General features: G+C 37.7%; 4 protein-coding genes across 7 annotated transcripts in view; 2 read left to right on the forward strand and 2 right to left on the reverse strand.

Moving 5' to 3' along the window:
- Positions 1-539: 539 nt before the first annotated feature.
- On the forward strand, positions 540-1259 carry MED11 (mediator complex subunit 11). The gene is made up of 2 exons (XM_017140082.3): positions 540-689; positions 745-1259. The coding sequence occupies exons 1-2, from the start codon at positions 617-619 to the stop codon at positions 1191-1193; spliced, it is 522 nt and encodes a 173-aa protein (XP_016995571.2). The 5' UTR covers positions 540-616; the 3' UTR covers positions 1194-1259.
- Positions 1260-1395: 136 nt separating this feature from the next.
- Positions 1396-3292, reverse strand: Nufip (nuclear FMR1 interacting protein 1). 3 transcript variants are annotated; one of them, XM_070215504.1, is made up of 3 exons: positions 3041-3235; positions 2696-2974; positions 1396-2635 (listed from the first exon to the last, which is right to left on the reverse strand). In XM_070215504.1, the coding sequence occupies exons 1-3, from the start codon at positions 3088-3090 to the stop codon at positions 1504-1506; spliced, it is 1461 nt and encodes a 486-aa protein (XP_070071605.1). In that variant the 5' UTR covers positions 3091-3235; the 3' UTR covers positions 1396-1503. The 3 variants fall into 3 exon arrangements, with proteins under 3 accessions (XP_070071605.1, XP_044249876.1, XP_070071603.1); XM_044393941.2 differs by having other exon boundaries at positions 1397-2635; positions 2696-2979; positions 3041-3292; XM_070215502.1 differs by having other exon boundaries at positions 1399-2635; positions 2696-2991; positions 3041-3292.
- A 195-nt stretch (positions 3293-3487) lies between these two features.
- On the forward strand, positions 3488-5919 carry Atg3 (Autophagy-related protein 3). Its single transcript, XM_070215660.1, has 4 exons — positions 3488-3683; positions 4141-4276; positions 4344-4534; positions 5219-5919. The coding sequence occupies exons 1-4, from the start codon at positions 3612-3614 to the stop codon at positions 5810-5812; spliced, it is 993 nt and encodes a 330-aa protein (XP_070071761.1). The 5' UTR covers positions 3488-3611; the 3' UTR covers positions 5813-5919.
- Positions 5920-5928: 9 nt separating this feature from the next.
- Positions 5929-20806, reverse strand: part of ftz-f1 (ftz transcription factor 1) — a 47176-nt gene continuing 32298 nt past the window's right edge. Inside the window, exons 4-10 of one of the 2 annotated variants that reach the window (XM_017140039.3) lie at positions 11558-11775; positions 10658-11031; positions 10055-10111; positions 9793-9991; positions 8592-8850; positions 8425-8525; positions 5929-8300 (exon numbers count right to left, since the gene is read on the reverse strand). In XM_017140039.3, coding sequence (XP_016995528.2) covers positions 8151-8300; positions 8425-8525; positions 8592-8850; positions 9793-9991; positions 10055-10111; positions 10658-11031; positions 11558-11775 — 1358 coding nt within the window. In that variant the 3' untranslated portion in view covers positions 5929-8150. Of the gene's footprint in view, positions 8301-8424; positions 8526-8591; positions 8851-9792; positions 9992-10054; positions 10112-10507; positions 11032-11557; positions 11776-20806 lie in introns of both variants that reach the window. The other variant, XM_017140040.3, reaches the window with a different exon arrangement.

Consider the following 20806-nt stretch of genomic DNA (forward strand, 5'->3'; position numbering starts at 1 on the left):
CTGCAAACGTGCAGTTTACTGTGTTGTGTAACGTTGATTTTCTGTTAGAGGGTCAGCGTTACTTTTATTGTTATGTGTGCGGTGGGCAGGGTTCGGGGACTCACGGCCCGGACTTGAGCTAGCCGGCGAAAAGCGCGAAAACCACACAGGTCCTTAAACAGGATCATAACATTTGGGACAGGATCATAACATTTGGGACTTGCACTGAATTAAATTAAACAAATCAATCAATTGCTATTTAGCTATAAAAAATTGCTCATAAATTCGGCCGATCCACATGGTAAATTTGGAACGTATACTTTGTATCATTCGATAATGAAAATTTAATATTGAACAATGAACCAAGATAGTTTATAAATCCTTGCAGCTGATAGTAGAGGCACTCGATCCTGCTCTCTTGTTTCACCAAAATTTTTTAAAAATTTAATCGATCAATATTTTATAATTAAATTTTTAAATTCATTTTCAAAACTTGCAACAGCGGCAGTCTGTTCAACGAGGTTGCAACCACTTTTTCGCTGTTGCAATTGTAGTGGCGGATACCATAATCGATAACATAAAGAGTGCCATCGATAGTTTGACATCTCTAATTTTTTGTTTACAACTGCAAAACAAGATGAATCCGCTGGACAAAATACACGCTCTGGATGAGATCGAAAAGGAGATTATCCTGTGCATGCAGAGTGCCGGTTAGTGAATAGACTAGAATCTCACCAAAGAGGCAATGACATATGTGTTTTACAGGACAAGCCCTGCAGGAGTTGGGCAAGGAAAAGTCGTCGCAGAAAAATGCCGAAACTCAGTCGCAGCAGTTCCTCAAGAGCCTGTCCAGCGTGGAATCGAAGCTTTCCGAGCAGATCAACTACTTGACCCAGGTGTCCACCGGTCAGCCGCACGAGGGTTCCGGCTATGCGTCCGCCAAGGTGCTCCAAATGGCCTGGCACCGCATCCAGCACGCGAGATCCAGAGTTCGGGAACTGGAGGAGACGAAGGCCAAGCACTCACATGCCGCCCGTCAGCAGCTGAAGCGCCAGCAGGAGCATGCCGCCGCCCAGCAACAGCAGCAGCAACAACAACAGCAGCAGCAGCAACAACAAATGCAACAGGCGGCACAGCAACAACAGGCGGGCGGTGGAAACACGAGTGGAGGTGATCATCCCATGGGCGGCGACTCCTCCATGTCCACCAACTAATCCGGGGCTAAGTTTAAGGGTAAGGGTTTCCATTTTTTAAACCGAATAAATAGCATTTCAAGAGCATATTCAAGTCGATCGGCGCAAAAGCTTTGGAGCATTTAAGTCTAATTAAATGATCCCTTAAAAACATGATTTTTTAAAAGCATAATTACGAATTTCTTTTGATGAAGTTTCACCTTGTTCGTAAACGCAGTGCTTCAATAAGTCTCTAGAGATTTATGGGACATATTTGTTTAATATGCAAAGTCTTAAGCAGGCTACGAAATCTTAAATTTGTACTTTATTTACTTATCTTAGTAGCTAATAGTTATAATGCATCGGGTGATTTATCACAAATGGGAACCAGCTTCTCTTTATCTTTTTCATCTTTATTTTGTCCAATGCCAAAGAAATTCCTTTCGCATACATGTCGCACGCACTGCAGCAGGACATTTCGCTCATGTCGTATATCAGCTTCTAGAAGTTTGGATAACATGGTGTTCTGCTGGGTTTGCTTGCGAACCTTCTTGTAGTTTAAGCCATACAATCGCTTAGGAGCAGCTCGCTTGGGTGCAGTTTTGGGCTTGCATTCTTTAGGTTCAGCTTTCGGGGGAGTTGGTTCTCTTATAGTTTCAGTTACTCGCTGGAAGGGCTCTTCGTCTGGTGCTTCATCGGAAGAGCAAGCATCTTCCCTAGTTGAAGGAACTAAATCTAAGGTGGATTCGATTATGTGATCTTCCTGGGAGGTGTCATCCAAGGGGGTATTTTCCAAAGTTAGTGTTGGATTCTCACTGGTTTCCATATCCTTATTTGAATCCACTTGAGAAGCCTCAGGTCTTAAGCATTCTATGGCAATATTGGGTTCTAACTTTTGGGTTAGATCATCTTCAGTTGGACCCTTTTCTGTGCACTCAAGAGGTTCTATTTTACGGCTACCAAATTGTTCAGTGGCTCGTATATCCTCCGGTTTTTCGTTCCGATCCTGAACTTCAGACTCTGATTCACTTTCTTCTTCACTATCTGATCCATACATCCCAAGCAGGCCAAAAAGAACATTATCCTTCTTTTGAACTTTTGGCTTGAAGTGTTGGTAGTCCGTCATCGATCCTGTTCCACAGAATTTGGCACTTTCTATGGAGCACAAGTTGGATTCCTCATTTGTTTGATCAGCTTCCTTATTTAAGATAGGAGACTGAGTTACGATTTCTTTTGATTCCTTTGACTCTCTAGTTTGGATTTTGCTTTCTTCCTTTTTCTTCTTTTCAGCGGATTTTCCTTTGACTCCCCTTTTCCTCTTGTTTCTCGGATCTAAACGCTCCTTGTGATCTCCTTTGGGTCGCGTCCTTTGGCGATCTTCCCGGTTTCCAAAGCGGGATTTAGAGGCCTCCAGACGTTCTCCTCGCTTGATTCTCTGTTCCTTGGCCAATCTGGCCAGCTCAACATTCGCCGCAGTGGGAAATCTGAAATGGGTGTGGGTTATTACAAGGATAAACTAAAAATTAGGCACTAAGTTTAAGTACCTCTTTCTCCTTTCTGCCCTCCAAGCAGCCAGTTCCTCTTCCGTCCACACCTTCTTCACCCTTTTGTAAGCGCCCGTGATGTGATTAGCTTCAATATGGCGTTCCAGGACATTGTGCAGGGCAGCAAAGTCGCAGTCATCGGCGGGACAGGACTCGTGTTGCTCCAGGTGGCGTCTCATGTCCTGGGAATTGGCCAGCTCCATGTCACATGTGTGGCAGAACTCCGACCGCGGGGGAGAGTTATAGATTGGTGGGGTCTCTGGGCTCTCACTTGCAGGACTGCTCTGCGTTATAAACTAAGGATTAAGAGGTAATACCACCGATCAAAAAGGTAGGCGAACTCACATTCTCCTGGGCCAGATATTTAGCGGGCACTGTTGATCCTCGTGCGCCATACATGGGCGGCGGTTGCTTGGCCCTCGGCAGCAGGGTCATCCCACTGGGCGTCAGGTAAAGGTGATTCGCCTTGCCAGCGCCATTGGGCTTGTCGAATTTAGGGGACGGTAATACGAATTTCGGTTGAACCTTTTCCTCCATTTCGTCGCGTTAAAAACGTTAAAAACAATGTGCGCGAATCTGGACAGTGTGACCTGAGCTTCTGAATATACCAAATTATACATAAGGTGTACAAAAATATTAACAAATTATAAAATTATTTTTTTTAAATCATATAAAGTTTTTAATTTTAAAAGAAATAAAAAAAAAACATTTATGAATTTGAAATATATTGAATTTCTCTAAAATCTATCGATAGGCCCACCCACATCGATTGACCTAGTGTGACCGCACTGCACTGTTGTTGTCGCGACTGGCGAGACAAAAACAATTAGCTGCAAGTCAATTGAGAGAGCCATCGTAATTGTATTTACTAAGTTTAAGCGTTTAGATTAGTGCGAATACTCAGCGGGACAACAAAATGCAAAGTGTTCTTAACACCGTCAAAGGAACGGCGCTCAATGTGGCTGAATATCTAACGCCTGTTTTGAAGGTAAAAAGTGCCAAGTAGATGGAAAACTGACTATTAAAACGATCAAATATGTATAAAAATACGTATGAAATGGGGGTGTATATATACGCGGCAGATTCATAACAAAGAAATCCGGGAAAGATAAGGTTTTTCTACGCTCAACTATTGATTTCCCCATTTTCCGATGCCTCTGTTAACTCCCCCTTGAGGCTATAAAACTGGATTTACCGCCAGACTGTCTACAAATTAATTACCCCAGGGTGTCCCAAAATGTATAGGCGATGTTTTAACAAATTCGATGATATCACAAAATTAAAAAGATCTTTTGCTGTATATAAGATCTCGGCTTCAAATCTTTTTAGAAAACGATTTCTAGTATTATTTTGAAAGGGGTCCTTTGGTTTAAGCGATTTCCAGGAAACCCACAACAATCACACCCAATCAAAATCTGTATAAATCATAAATCCCTTCCTTTCAGGAATCCAAGTTCCGCGAGACGGGCGTTCTTACGCCGGAGGAGTTTGTGGCCGCCGGAGATCACCTGGTGCACCATTGTCCCACCTGGCAGTGGGCCGCCGGCGACGAGACCAAGACAAAACCCTACCTTCCCAAGGGTAAGTGCTGCGATTTGCCATTAATAACTGGTCAATTTACTCATTAAAATCATTTGGCCCCACTTAGATAAGCAATTCCTGATAACGCGCAATGTGCCGTGCTATCGTCGCTGCAAGCAGATGGAATACGTCGGCGAGGAGACGCTAGTGGAGGAGGAGTCCGGCGACGGTGGGTGGGTGGAGACCCATCAGCTGAACGACGACGGCACCACCCAGCTGGAGGACAAGATCTGCGAATTGACAATGGAGGAGACAAAGGTACAGGGCAAAATGAAGCTAAAAGTGCTATAAGATCTCGGAATTTGTAAAAAGAGTTAATCTAACTTTTATCGAAAGTAAAAATCAGAAAAGGCCCAATAGAATTCGAGATTGAGAAGTTCAATCTAATGAAGTTTATAAAAAATATGTGCTAGGGCTGATTTTAGGACATTTTTCGTTTTTAAGATATATAAAAAAAACCAAGACTTTTGCACGCGACACCAATAGAAGTGACTTTTTGTACTTCCTGCTTAACTTTCGATTGTAACGAAACGTGAAGGATTATTTTAATGCAGTTAATTTCATAGTGTTCCTTGTTCTTTCTTCTTTAAAATGTATTTGGTTTGAATTCAAAATATTGAGTGGTTAATTTTTTATTGGCATCGAAGTAACATGACCCGTTTAAGACCCACTTTAAAAAATTTCACAAAAATACCAACAAATTACTTTTGTATATAACAGGTATTGTCCTGAAAAATTATCCAAGGATACTCAAATTACTCAGCTTAGTTGAGGATCCATCCAACTAGAATCAAATATCAGTGCAAAAACATATAGAAATATGTTTTTTTTAAGTTTTACGCTTGTTGGCTTGGTTGCCATCCCCAGAGAATTGCCCATATATTCATTCTATGTATCTAAACGTTTTAAAGTTTAAACTAATCGATCAATTCTATCTTACAGGATGAAATGCACACTCCAGATAGCGACAAATCAGCCCCAGGTGCTGGAGGAGCCGAGGCTGAGGACGAGGACGACGACGAGGCCATTGACATGGACGATTTCGAGGAGAGCGGCATGCTGGAGCTGGTCGACCCGGCCGTGGCGACCACCACGCGCAAGCCGGAGACGGAGGACAAGGCTAGCCCAGTGGCAACCGCATCTGGGGCGGAGGCCAGCGGTGACTCAGTGCTGCACACACGCACCTATGACCTGCACATAAGCTATGACAAGTACTATCAAACGCCACGCCTTTGGGTGGTGGGCTATGACGAGCAGCGCAAGCCGCTGACCGTGGAGCAGATGTACGAGGATGTCTCGCAGGATCACGCCAAGAAAACGGTCACCATGGAGTCGCATCCGCACCTCCCGGGCCCGAACATGGCCTCGGTGCATCCGTGTCGGCATGCAGATATTATGAAGAAGATCATCCAGACGGTGGAGGAGGGCGGCGGTCAGCTGGGAGTGCATTTATACTTGATCATATTCCTGAAATTCGTTCAGACCGTCATACCAACCATCGAGTACGATTTTACGCAGAACTTCAACATGTCTTAGGACCCGCCATGCTTTTCACTATTGACGCAATAAAATATAACTCATTAAACGGAAGTTTGTGAACCAATAATCAAATAAAGATTTGGGCAAACAGCTAAACACATGGACACCTTGGATTCGTTTTTATAATTACTTTTTATTTCACTTTGCTTTTGTTGTTGTTGGTTGCATGTTTGAAACATCTCTGAGATGAAATTGTATGTTAACATAATAATAAAGCATATTAAATCAATTGATCAAATATGCATTGTAGTTTTAGGTAGTTTTGTTTCTAGTTAAATGATTTTTTTTTGCATTTTTAACAGTTTTTCAAACTTAAAATGTGTGTGTTGCTTGCATTTATATTAATCATTAAATGTATAACTGTTAGATCCTTTTTTTATTTTTTATGGGTTTATAGTATATATATAGATTTTCTTAATAGTTAAAATCACTTTTCATTTGCAATAACAGGTTCACATCGTAATCAATTTTACAATAAACATACCTAACGCCATTCATACCTGAATAAACATTTATATATTTGTATGTGTATATCGATCCCCCTTTCTCTTCCCTTCCATTAACGTGTTTTCAACAACATGCCGCCAGCGTTACGTTAGACGTCAACAATTTGCCCTTTACTTATCATCATTAAATATAACCATCCACTATCTTGTCAACTTTTACATTATGTACCCATATTTTTGTATTCTTTTTTACATTTTATAATACATACAGAAGTTATACATACCAACTAGAGACCTAAATATATATTTTATACCTAGACAAACCTATTTAGATGTGTCGTCGTGCTTTCGATTTTGTATTTCTTGACCCCCCTACTGATCTTTTCAATCGTTTTCATGAAATTTCTGCAATCTTAAATTTTTTACACATCTTTTAACGACTTTTGTTTTCTTTTATACACGCTGCCTTTAAATTTGAAATGTGTGGTGTAATTTGTTTCTGTTTACTGAATCTGGAGTTTATACTTGTTTAATTTTATAAGGTACGTTTTGTTTAAGCGCAATGCCTAGACAGGAATTAAGGCAATGATTCGATTCACACGAAATGAAGAAAAATTTAAGGAATTCTGAGTAATAAAATAAACATCTTAATAACATACAAAACATATTCCAGGTAACATAATATTCGAATTAAAAGTAGATCCAATTTTATTAAATATATTTTATTTGGTTTGTTTATTTCGATTTTTGATTTTTACAATATTCTCGTTTTTTCTTTAATTCGATTTATTTTCCGTCTCATTGCCCCAATTCATGACTAAGCATCTTTTACTTTTAGTTTTAGAGTGTTATATAGCTTATTTTTTAGAATTGTTGTTTACCCTTTAGCTGAGTTATAATTTTCCTTGCACAAAATATACTTTGTATTTTAATTATAAGCTTTACACTTTCTGGTTGCTGACATTGAAACAATTACATCTTGGTTGAAATTTACAAATAGTTGAAACAGCTAAATTTAAATATACATGTAAGTATATATTTACTATATAGTTTTTAACACGATCTTTATTAATTTATATAATTTCTTGCTCTTCATTATCTTGTTGTAGGTAGTTGTTTGCATTGTTTTCTTACACTTAGATGAAATTACAACTATAATATACACATACATTCATACCATGAACACCTAAATTTGCTTTGTTTTCATTTTCTTTGTATGGATTTTCCGTTTTTTTTTCTGTTGCCATTAGATTAGACGCAAATACTATGCAAGACACTTGGCGCAAAAAATACAAGATTCGATCTGCTAGTGGAAACAAGAATAATTTGAAAATAACTATAGTAAAACCAAATTCTAATTAAAAAGTTGTAGGACGCTTAAATGTACGCCAATTTACATAAAAATATATATAGATTTGTATCCATAAGTATCGTATTCATATAGGTATATAAAAATAAAATTTCTCATGCTTCTTTCGTTTTTTTTTTTTGTAATGCCTAAAGAAATTTGGGTTCTTCTTGCCTTATTAACATTTATATCCATACATCTACAAATATACGTTTAGGTTCTCTTTTAAAAATTGCTTTATCAGGACTACAAATAAAACACGAATTAATTTAAGACAAATTAATTAATTAGTTAATCGTAAACTAGGCCTAACCGTAAACGTAATAATAATTAACATTGAATCAACAAATGTGTGCATGTGTGTGTATAGGTGTGATAGTTGGTGGTGTTGGTGGTAGTAGTGATGATGCATTCCATATTCATAATACGGAATTCTGTATCCTCCGTTCGCCTTCCATATCCTGGCTGCCCTGGGGACTCCCCGCCTTGTTATTTACATTTCATAAATGATTAAGTATTCCGTGTCACGTTCCCCCGGCCTCTACACCTTGCGCTTGGCGTGCAGCATCTCCATGAGCAGCGTTTGGGTGGGCGCACTGCCGGCACAGTGCTTGGTGTACAGGTGCTCCTCGCCGCGAGCGGCCATGGCATGGATTTCCGGTAAGATGTTCACTAGCCTACTGAATTTGTCCTGCAAGAAGCCGAAAAGAAAACATTTTTAGTTTCGTTTAAAGCAATGATACAAAGGTTTTCCAAAACCCTAATATTTAAAATCAACGCAAGAAAATAAGAAGACTAACTGATCCTTTACTCACATTGACTGACGGATAGCAGGTGAGGGTGTAGTCCAGCAGAGCTGCTTGCACATTATCATGTCCCTCGGAGACGGTCTTCCGGTTGACAATACCCCGTACATCTATAAATATTTATTCAGGGTTTAAGAAGGTTGCCAATCTGTGCCAGGAAACTTATACGGCCTTACTTGGATTCAACAGGATTAGGAATTTCATGCAGACATAGTCGCCCATATCGAATTTCAGATCCTGCAGCTTATTCTGCAGCTCGTTGAAGTAGTCGCCCAGCTGTGGCACGCCCAACAATCCCAGGCTCATCAGATTGAAGACCTGGCCATTGTTCAGTTGCGTCTCATCGGGCAGGCCGTTGTGGATTCGATGATGCAGGTGATCCAGAACCAGCATGTCCGACCAGGAATGCTGCAGCAGCTTCATTTGGTCGTCGACCTGGATTTAAAAGAAAAATTAAAAAATAAAAAAATTTGTATCAATAAATGGAGAATACAAAAGTGGCTAAGAGGGACTAATAAGTACGGTTTCCACTAAGAATAAAGATAATGTTGTTAGTGATATTGTAAGATTCGATCAGTAATTGAAACTGAGAAAAGAAAATAATATATATAAAAAATTACTAAATTGATTTAAAAAAATAAAATAAATAAAAAAAAAACATAAATAAAAATATAAAATGAATTATCCTTTTAAAAATTATAAAATTTAATAATCTTTTTCAAGTTTCAGTTTCATAAAATTATTAATAGGGGCTAATTAATTTTAAATAATAACAAAAAAAAATTATTTTTTGAAATATGAATCTAAAAAAGTAATATTTTCATAGGTATTAGTAATGGATCTTCCTTCTTTTTAACCGGCAACCGTACGCATTTAGATCAATAGATACGTTTTGAATGATGATATGGTATAAAGATATGCTAAGGCCTAGTTTTGGATGGTCTGGTATTACAACACGCCCTCTCTTTCTCTCAGGGATGCTCTCGGTCTCTGGGTTTCTCCGTTTCTGTCTCTCAGTTTCTCAGTCTCCGATTCTCCGCTCTTGGCTGGCATGGGCTGGTATGAGTGAGCACATCAGTTGCGTCACTGAGCGAGAGACGCTGCTGCTTGGCTGACTGACTGGTTCAGCTTTGCTGGCTAAGTAGGTCAGACGCCAAATGAAATCGAAATTCAATGCAGATTCTGCTGGCGTCGCTGTCGACGTCGCTGTCAGTTGTTGTCGGTGGTTTACATAACATGCCGCAGACTTGGCCCCTAGCTTGAAAACTGGTTTCTGGCTTTGAACCATGTTGCTGTTGCTGTCCGTGTTTTCTGATTTTCTCGATGTGGGGATATCGGGGTATTGAGGCAACCCCAATGCCTTAAAGTGGCCCATACCTTCAGATCCTTGAAGAAGACGGTGTTTCGTGCCCAGTCCACTTGCGAGAATAAGTTCTGGTCGAGCACTTTGCACATCAGCTCGAAGAGATCAACCTCCACTTGGTTGTAGGTTTGCTTCTGCAGCAGGGCAAAGAGTTGCGTCTGCCATTCCCGATCGTCGATCGATTGCACAAATTCACGAATCATCGGTGAGACTCTGCAAGAATAATAATGCGATTTAATATAATTGAAGACTTTTAACCGTATCAAAATAGCCCACCTTAATGGCTCGATTAGCGCGTCAGCTGTGCTCGATGGATGTGTGCCAGAATCAAAGCTTTTATTTTAGATAAAAGATATAAAAAATATATAATTAATAAAAATTCAGGTGGCTCTTTGTTGGATAGCTCATCAAGTGACAACTAAGCAATACGTTAAAGGGCAGCTTGAGAATAATACGTTTAACATTGCATTACTTTACATCTTTCGAAATTCAGAAAATCGCAGCCAATTTGATTTTTACTTCAAAATTTTAGTAAATATTAAGATAACACAGAAATTGTTGTTATTGTTTTTATAGAGAACCCCTTCTTGGTAAATTCTTTACAAAATCTTTAACCATTTTAAATTACTCATTAACAAATATCTCCAACAAGATTTGACAAAAACAATAAGAATCCAATATCTACTAAAAATTATAATAAATATAGATCACAAGACTGCCCTTTTCCACATATGCTGCATGATCATGTTGAATCCTTTTCCACAAATAGGGTAAAATATCGAAAGTTTGCTTTGAAATCTGTTTTGACTTCGTTTGTCGTTTGTTTTGGTACAAGTTTGGATATTCTTTGGGTTCTGTTCTGGCTTTTGGGCTAAATACCACAATTTCGAGTCGGCCGTGTTTTGCAGAGATCCTATTCCAGCCTCGTGGCAACTGCTGTTGCCATTGCCGCCGTTGCGATGCAGGCCATCCACGGAATTGGTGCCTCCTCCTCCGCCGCCCGCATTGTTGCCACCTCCTCCTCCGCCGGACGCTCCGTTGCCCGCGCTGCTGTTGTTGTTGCCGCTGCTGCTGCCGTTGCTGCTATTGCCATTGCCCACGGAACTGGGCCCGTTGAGACCTCCGCCCCCACTGCCGCCGTTGCCGGCGTTCATGGGCGTGGCTATCACACCGCCCGTGCTCGCGTTCACCTGTCCCAACGCAATCGCTATGGGGCTGGGCGACGAATCCGGAGATTGGGTGAGTGAGGATACCTGGAAAATTTAAAATTTTCCGTTTAGTAACTCGAGTTTATTCTTTGGTGTACTTTGATTTTTGGCTTTATCGTGGATCTCGTAACATCGTTTAATGGTTGAAATTAAAATATTAGGTTTGCTTAACCTTTAATATAATACCGATTTTACATTAATTTAAGTCATATTTAACTATAGCAAATTTCAAGTCTTAAATAAGTGCAGGATTTTTAAGAATGATGTTACATTTAATTTGTATTAAATAAGTTAATTTTCAAATTATTTTCAAATAACAGTTAATTTGCTTTCCAGATTTGTTAAAATGCATATACTTTGCGGACACGAGTAAAAAGAACGTTATTTTTGACGTTTAAAACAAAATATCACGGTAGTCTTTTTAAAATAAAAATCTCAAATAATGATTATTTACGGTCCCTGGTAATTATTTCAAAACAGTTTTAAAACCACCTCAGAAGGTAAAATTAACAAGTATAAACCAACAACTTCTAAAAAAGATTAATAATTAGGACATGAAAGCAGCTCTCACCTGAGGTATTTGAATTTCCTGCTTAATGTTCATATTTGGATATGCTTGCTGGTAGCCCGGCGAGATCGGCGTTGGCTTTATGTCCGGACCCATCGAGTTGCGCAGCGCTTGCAGCGCCAACTGCCGCTGCCGCATCACCTGCAGCTTCCGCGCCCGATCCCGTTTATACATGGGTCCGAATTTGTTTCGTCCACCCCGCATCCGATCCGCTCGAACAGCTATAAAACAAATATTTACATATTAATGTCGTGGCTTGGGGTAACAAAACTATTTATTTGTCTTTAGATCAGCGGTCGGCACACACATACGCTGACATTTTGTTTTATATTTGTGTGAGTAATTTGCACTGGGCAGCTCATCGATGTGTGTGTGCAGACCGCTGTTCTACGTTATACGTGTGAGAGCAGCGCGTCGGCAGAACAAAACTCTATGCTCACTTAAAAGGGCGCTGCCGACCGCTGCTTTAGATGGTTGAAAAACTTTGTAAAACTTAAGACCTTATTGTAGGCTGCAAAGATCATTACTAGACATGAAGTAAAAACTAGTCCGTAGGCCTTTAAGTTTAATAATAATAGCATGAGAAAACTTTTCCCAAATTTCATTTTTAAAACGTTCTGTTTGATTTTAACTTTAGTTTCTCGTCTCTTGAAATATCGATCTTGATCCTAATTAGATATTTGAGTTGAGAAATGGAAATTATAATAATATAAAAATCGGTGAAAATAAGTTTTCCAACATCAATGCATACTTCGAAAATCGAAAAAATTACTTCAGACTATGTCAGCTACAATTACTGCTCTATCCAAATAAGTTTCCTTTCAGAAAGCGCTACTTTTTTATTGGACTATCTTTTCTATCAACTAGGGCCTCTTCAGAATTTTCAATGGTTCCATTGAAGCCCTAAACGAATTTAATTATATTCAACATCTCCCATTTAACTGACCCACAATTCGCATTTGCAGAATGCAACAACGCGGGGAAAACATCCTATTCGTTTCAAATTTCTCATTAAAAGCCAACTCATAACGGTGCTTGACAAAAACAACGAGCAGCCTATACAACTACACAGTACACATGCATACGCACATACAAGCACGCACATGGAAAATATAGTTACATACAAATATTGCGCATACGCCGCATTGTACAGGCATCAAAACAAAAACTGTACAACGCGCATACATATGTGTATTTAAGTGCGTTTGTATGTGAGAACACGCTAAATGAAACGCAATAAAAATGCGCTTCTTATGGCGCAGCACGAAAAAAGAGCGTAAAGGGTGCAGAGAAACAAAATCTTGGATTTTCACATTTTTACTTTGTAAATACGTTACAAGTCCTTAAATAAAAATTACAAAAGGTCAAATTTAAAATCAATCATTCCTCATCTCACCTTAAAATGAAAATTTCCTGTTAAAAATTTAAACATATTCGAGTCCTATCAAAAAAATACTCTAACAAATTTTTTTCTACTGATCTTTTAATTTGTAGACCACTTGTAAAATTTACTATTACTATGTTTATACGATAGCAATCACGATTTCTTGAAAGCGCGAAATAGAAATAACCCCTGTTTATACGACAGCCGAGAATTCATGCTTTTATTCACTCTCAGCTGATAGGGATGCCGGACCGGCAAAAATATCTAATTTTTAATACCACTGATTAGAGACATAGCCTATAAAAGGCCTTCAATTTCTAGCGATCTGGCAACGTCGATCATTTTTTACAGAGTTACCATACTGCATATCACCAAATCACGCTTTTGGGCTGAAATCATAGTCAACTTTCGTGTGTTGCCGAATTCACGAAATGGCGTTTATACAAGCACGAATCGGCCGAAAGCGTGAAATGATAGCGTGAATTCGGCATCGTATAAACACAGTATATATGGCACTCGTTGTGGTAGTCATTACCAGCAAAACCAAAATATAATGTTTTTGTAAGATTCAATGTGGAACATTAAATTCTTGGTTATTATTTGACAGATAAAAACTTTTTAAATTCTTAGACATTACAAAAGTAATTATTAAGATCACGTTATTAATAAAAGCCAAATAATAAGTTTATAGATATTTCTCTGCGTGTAAGTGAGAATTGCGAGGGTGGCGGCTTAAGCCAAAAACAGATTGCGATTGCAGCTAGCGCCATGTTGATTACAAGATGCAATTGTCGGGGGTTGTTTTCACACACCCAAATAACAACAACAACAAGGAGGAAAAAAGCGCGAGGTGGTGGCAATGGGCGGCAGGTGGCTACCATAAAATATGCATTTCAAATCCAAAGGCAAGCGCAAAAAAATTAAAACACAAGTCGACACACACCCACACTCACATACAGAGAGAGCATTTTGATATATGCAGTTTTAGTGCGGCGAACAAGTAACAGTAATTTAGGTCAAGCGTATTGTTTACAAATAATCAACATACATATGCATTTGAATGGGTTTGTGTGCGTGCTCGAGGAGAGGACAACATCTCGCTCTCAAATGCCGCAGTTGCCGCGCTCTCTCTTTTGATTATGTTTTTGGCTTGGCAACGCGAAAGAGCTTTCTATTACGACATTTCTCTCCTCGCACACAAACACACTAAAAATACACACAGAAAGAGAGCGAGAAAGAGTCAAAGACTGAGAGGCTTTCCGCATTAGACAACTTTGTTGTTGCTGTCGAGTGGAGTAGGTCAAGGACAGTGTGTGTGAAAACTGGGACAACACGGCCATTGTTGTTGCCTGCCAACTCTCCCAAAAAGAAAAACTCACTGTCTCTCACACACTCTCACTCGCACTCTCTTGGGTGTTGGGAAAGTTGTTTGTATTTGTGGGCGACTTACAGCCGCTTTTTTATGGCCTTTTCCTTTTTCCGGCTTTGTGTAAGTCTATTTATGTTGGGCAAGGTAAAATAAAGACAAGAAAAATACCGTCAATCGATGGGGAATTTATGGAGTTCGTTAAATTATTCTCTTCGCCTTTTTCCCTGCTAATTTGTTGATCCATGTACTTTCTTTCATTTTAGCTGGCTCTTACATAATTTCCTAGCGACATTTTTTCACTTTCAATTTCGGCTTTTATTTAGTTTTTAACTTTTTTGTTAGCTGTCTTTTCGTGTGGGGTTAAGTGGTACAATTTGTATACGACAAAAATGTTTGTTGAAAGTTATTACCAGCCTGTGGCCCTTCCTCTTTTTCCCTTTCCTCGAATTTTTGGACATTTTCTCACCCTGCCAGTCGGGAAATCAATATATGGCCTGTAACTTGCCCTTTTTGTAGGCGTTTTGGTTTTAAGCATTTACTTTTAAGGCTAATCGCCATAGCTAAAACTATTTTGGGTCACTGGTGCGAATGACTAACTTTTTAATTTAGTTTTCCGCTTACTATGGTCAGCGGATGTAGCCAGCTAGTTTCATTTAGTTTAATGGCTAACTTCACAGTTAGTTGTGATTTTAAAAACAGTTGATTTATAGGCCAATTTGTACTGATATCGAGTATACGCAGTGTGGGATTAATAAAGACGACAAGAAAAACAGTTTTTATATTGAAATGTAAAAATGTATGCTTTCTATACAGCAACGATATTGAGTTAAATGAAAAGCAATTGTACACATTTAATAAAAATAATGAGTAATGAATAGGGCCGATTTTAAAAAACTCGATCCAATTGCCATTGAAGATATGTACATTGTTCATAGTTCAAGCTATAGATATCTCTACTGGTGTACGAAACCAAAAATCCTAACTAGTTTGATTGCAAAAACGTTATTCCAAAACTCGTAAAAGGTACAACGAGCTTCAGTTATCAGAAAACTAGGCGTATACGTAATATAAAGTATACGCGTAGTGGTCCTTAATATTTGATAAACGGTTAATATAAACAAGATAAAAGCAATTGATAGTATTAATGTACTTTATTTATTATACATCCCTAATTATTCAATATGTTTTTCAATTCATTATTCGAAATAATATGTAAGATAATCACAAACATTTTGTGTTACCTGAAGTGATTTTTTACAACAAACTGAAGAAAAACTCTCAATTAAAGTGAACAAAGGTGGAGAAATCCCTATTGTCCCTACCTCTGTGGCAAAAACATATGGCATTCGAGCCATGTGAGTCATAATATCCAGCTAAGCCGAAAGTCTCGCTGGTTTTTATAGCCCCCTGAAGTAAGAAAAAAACTCGAGTCACAAAATCCAAAAGAGGCTAAAAATTGCGGCAATTATACAGACCAAAGCCAAAGCCTGACTGGGAGATATAGTCGGCGGTATCTGGGGAATCGGTGGGCGGAGGGGGAGGGGAGGCGGCGCTGACGAAAGAGATTTCAACAGAGGCGAACGGAAGGACGGAACGAGACGGAACGGAACGAAAAGAGGCAAACGGCGAGAAACGACGACAACAAAGCGAAAATGTTCGTAATAATTCAGTGAGTATTAAAAATAAAATTCACTCACACACACAACCGCGCGCACTACATGTTGCATTGATTACACACGCACACTCAGAATAAAAAACACCGAGAGAGACAAACATTTTGCCATATCACGTGCACGCACACAAACACACATTGGAATCTAGGTCATGAGCGCAAGAGATGGCACTATGGGCCAAGTACACGAAGGCGGAACTGAGATGGCGATACATTGATATACGTACGAGTGAGTATATTGCACACACGTTGTTTTTGCGGCCTCTGCCAATGCTGGCGTCGCTGCCGACTGCGCTGCCCCCGCTGACTCAAGTGTTTGCCTGTGTAGGTGAGAGGAGAGCCGCTTGAGTGAATGTAGTTGTGTGTGAGACAGCGCCACAAGACAGCAAAATATAAAAAATAAAAAACGAATTTTGTTGGACTTCTTGTAAATTTGATGGACAATATTTGTTGGTCATGTGTTTCCACCAAAAAGGAAAAGAAGAGGAAAAAGGCGGAAGTAAGACAATCCCACATTTTCGGATGCAATATGCAAATTTTGTTGAAATTTTTGTTTAGAGAAAGTTAAGTTAAGTGTTAAAAATTAAGGCATTTATTAAGATGATTTTATTTTATCAAGTTGATAATGTTGATACTATCAACAAATATATTTCTTGCGAAAAAATCAAATCAAATCAAAAAAATAAAATATATTTTCACTAATTTAAAACAAAAAAATTGGATTGTAGATATAAAAAAAAAATCGTTATATTTAAATTTGAAGTTAACAATTTAAAAAAATAGTTCAATATTTTTGCTTTAGGGAGTGATTAAAAAATTTAGTTAAGAATAAAAATAATAAAAGTTTAAAAAATAAACGAAAAAACATTAAATTGCATATCTTAGCATTTATGAACATTAACCATTTATCTTAGGGCTGAAAACTCCACCCAAAAGCAATTTCGGCGTCCGGCAATCACAATTTTCACACTTTTCACACTTTGCATAATAATTTCCAGAGTTTGTTTGACGCTGCCCCACAAACAACAAAACATGTGGCATGGCAAGTGAGCGTTTCAAATGATAAGTAACAAACAAAAACAGAAACGCAAACCAAAAATTGCTTGCGCTAGTTTGAATCCAGTCCACAAAAGCAGTCAGTCAGGAAAAGAAAAACCAAAAACTATTACAAAATTCAAACAATTTTTGTAAAGAGAGCAATCATATACTACAGTAGTACGCATTCAATAAGTACTTACTTTAAAGATGCGTATATAGTTATTTGTATTTATTAACAAAGTTCTTGATTTTATATGTTTTAATTAAATTGTGGTAATGTTGTCTTATGTATAGACAATTTCTAAAATCACATCATTATTATTTAAATAATTTTGGCTTTCTTCATGTTTATTTATTTAGTTATCTCTTCGTCAATTTAATAATAGTTTTAATTATTTACAATTAATAGTCACATGTCACAGTATTCACTCTTAAAAGCAACCACTGTAACTACGTGAGAGAGCTCAAGTCTCTCTTTTTCAGTTTGCCGCTTTTTGTGTTTTGGTTTTGAGCTTTGTTTTTGCTTTCAGCCCTCCCCCTTCCGCTCTCCTCTCTCACTTTTCTCGCGGCAGCGACGCAAGCGGAGCCTTGTTTTGTGGGTGAGGGCGTGGAATTCTTTTGGGACCGGTGCATGCTGCACTGACTCTGAATATATATCCACTTGGTGCCATATATGTGGGTCTTATATATAGCTGCCTATATTCCAGTACATATGGCGGTACATGTCTGTGTACTATATTCACTGCACATGCTTGTTAGTGGAGCGCCCTCTCAACTTGTGTGGTTGTAATATTTTTTTTCCTTAAACCCCACTTGGCTTACGCAAAAAAAAAAATATAAATGCAAAAAAGAAGTGTAGGAAAATGAGGTAAAAATTTTAGCGAGATGAAAAGTAATTATGCAAGTAAAAAGGTGAAGTAAAAATAAAAGAGGGAGTGAGATTAAATTTCAACAAGAAAGGAAGCTAGCTTCGGCCAGCCGAAGCTTATATACCCTTGCAGATCATTCCTATTAATTAACAAATCGCAAAAATGTTCAATTTTCTAATATTTCTCATTAATTTTCCGATCGTTCCTATGGCAGCTTTATGATATAGTCGTCCGATTTTGATTAAATTAAAATTGAAATTCGGAAATATTTAAAAAGAGTCATATCCTAGAGTAGAAGATAATACAATAAAAACCAAAGAAGCTAGAACTTATTTCCTATTACTTTTCCATTAATTTTCTGATCGTTTCTATGGCAGCTATATGATATAGTAGTCCGATTTTTTAAATAATAATTCGAAATTCAGAAATATTTAAAAAATAACATCCCCAAAAACACCGAAGCTAGAATTTTTTAAAGTTTTTTTTTTCCGATTGTTCCTATGGGAGCTATAAGATATAGTTGTCCGATCCGGTCGGCTCCGACATATATACTACCTGCAATAGAAAGAAGACTTTTGCGAAAGTTTTGTCCCGATAACTCAAAAACTGAGAGACTAGTTTGCGTAGAAACAGACAGACGGACAGACGGACAGACGGACAGATGGACAGACGGACAGACGGACGGACAGACGGACAGACGGACATGGCTAGATCGACTCGTCTTGTGATGCTGATCAAGAATATATATACTTTATGGGGTCGGAAACGTCTCCTTCACTGCGTTGCAAACTTCTGACTGAAATCATAATACCCTCTGCAAGGGTATAATGAAATAAATATGAAAGAGCAGAAGAACTGTTCGCAAAGTTAAAATTAATACAACCCGCGCCTGTACTTAATCCCAAAGGTCAGGCTAAAAATGAAAATATCTTAAGTTACCAAAAATTCATTCTGTAAAGTGTTTAAAATGTTGACTGAATGTACATAAAATACGTTTATTACTGATTTAAAAAAATAGAAGAAATGCACATTGGTATGGTATTTTCAATAAGAAAATAAAACAAACTATAAAAACGATATTGAGAAAAATTTTAATAAATATTAGGGTTGTAAAGTCGCAATAAAATATATTAATTAAATAAAATAAATGAATTTCTTTTTACACGTTTTTCAAAATTTTTTTGTTAAAGATTTCAGATATGCATCATATAGTTACAAATTATACCATGCACATTGGATATACAGAGAATACGTTCTCCAAGCTCAGAGCTAAAAAGAAAACATACACAAAAAAGCCAAAGGTAAATGAGAACGAGGTAAAAGAGAGACAGTACTTTTGTGTAATAAAAAAAGGCAAAATGTTGACGCAGTGACAACAATGACAAAAGCTGGCGTCATTAAGACGTGACAGAGCCAAGAACAACAACGAAAAAATGAACCGCAGACTGACCGACCTACTCAACAATAATAACAAAAATAACGAGCCAGGCGGCGAAATAAATAATTGGGATAGGTCTGGGATATGACCACAGAAATGTATATTTATTAATACATTTTTAACGCCGTTGTTTATGTGCCTGAAATGGGAGCACAGTCCCGTAGAGGCTATCAATAATGCACTTTTGCATAATCTTTGCTGAATTACTAATGCCGAGCGGCAGCAGTTCTTAAATAAGTGAATTCTCTGTAGATTGTGGAAATTCCTTTGAGACAGAAACATTTAAAGTTTCGTATTTCCAGCAGAAACAATTCCCGAAAGAATTTCAATGCAAGTTGCCTCATTTGTAGGTTTTGTTCCTGCGCATTTATAAATAATAAGAAATATCGATTTAATTTCATTTCGACTGCAGAAGCGGCACAACCGAAAGCCAAAAACTGCAAGCAAGAGACGAGGCATTTTATAATATATGCATTCCCATACAAACGGACGAATTATATGGAAAAGGGGTCATGGTTGAGGCTGCCAATAGTCGGAATTTCGCTTTTCGTCTTTACAAATGTCATTTTGTACCGGAAGAGGAGTGGGCAAAGTCAGAGGAAAAACAGTAAAAAGATTGAAGGAATTGAGAACGATAGAAATTATGAGAGAGAGCTTGAAATTCTATTTTTCTGCAATGAAATTAAAAGTACATAAATGGATTGTAAAAGTAATTGAGTATTTAAGAAAAATCCATACTCATCAGATATTTAATGTTAATCAATTTAAAAAAAAACTAGATTTAATACAAAATTTGGTAATGTAAGCAATATTTGTAGTAACCACAATGAAAAAAGATTTAAATAAATACAATAAAAATGCATTGTATAAGCACGCATTGCATTGATTTCTTGTTCAAGAGCAAGTTTAAAATCGGAACTTCCATTTAAGTTCTACGTCTAGTTCTTTAGCAAACCGTATCTAAAATACATTTTCGGCACATTTAATCCAATATGCATTTAACTTTCTTCAACAATATCAATTTTGATTTTTACTTCTTTTGTCTCACCTATTTACATTTGTCGAATACAAGACGTCAATATCGGTTTGCAATCTAAATCAACTGCCATCCTGATATTGTGATGCAACAATTAATGGGCTACTAATTATTTGAGTATTGTTTTTAAGAAATTCTCAATGCTGAATACATTTTAAAACGACATTTTTATTGCTTCCTCAGGGACATCACTCATACGCAATGTTGTAAACAATTGTTGTCGAGGGTCAGGGGAAAATACGTGACTATAGTATGAGTTGAATCTTACGGTGTCTAAAACAATCTAGAAGATATGAAGTTATGATACATCAAGTGAATCTTATGAACAGGTGCGATTGTTTTTAACTCGTATAAAAATTGTTAACATAAAATGTTTATCTTGCTTTATTGTGTTTAATGTATTATTTGATAGTTAATATCTTTTAAATAAAGATATGATTAATATG

This window comes from Drosophila takahashii, chromosome 3L (assembly GCF_030179915.1).
Source record: "Drosophila takahashii strain IR98-3 E-12201 chromosome 3L, DtakHiC1v2, whole genome shotgun sequence".
Classification (NCBI taxonomy): domain Eukaryota; kingdom Metazoa; phylum Arthropoda; class Insecta; order Diptera; family Drosophilidae; genus Drosophila; species Drosophila takahashii.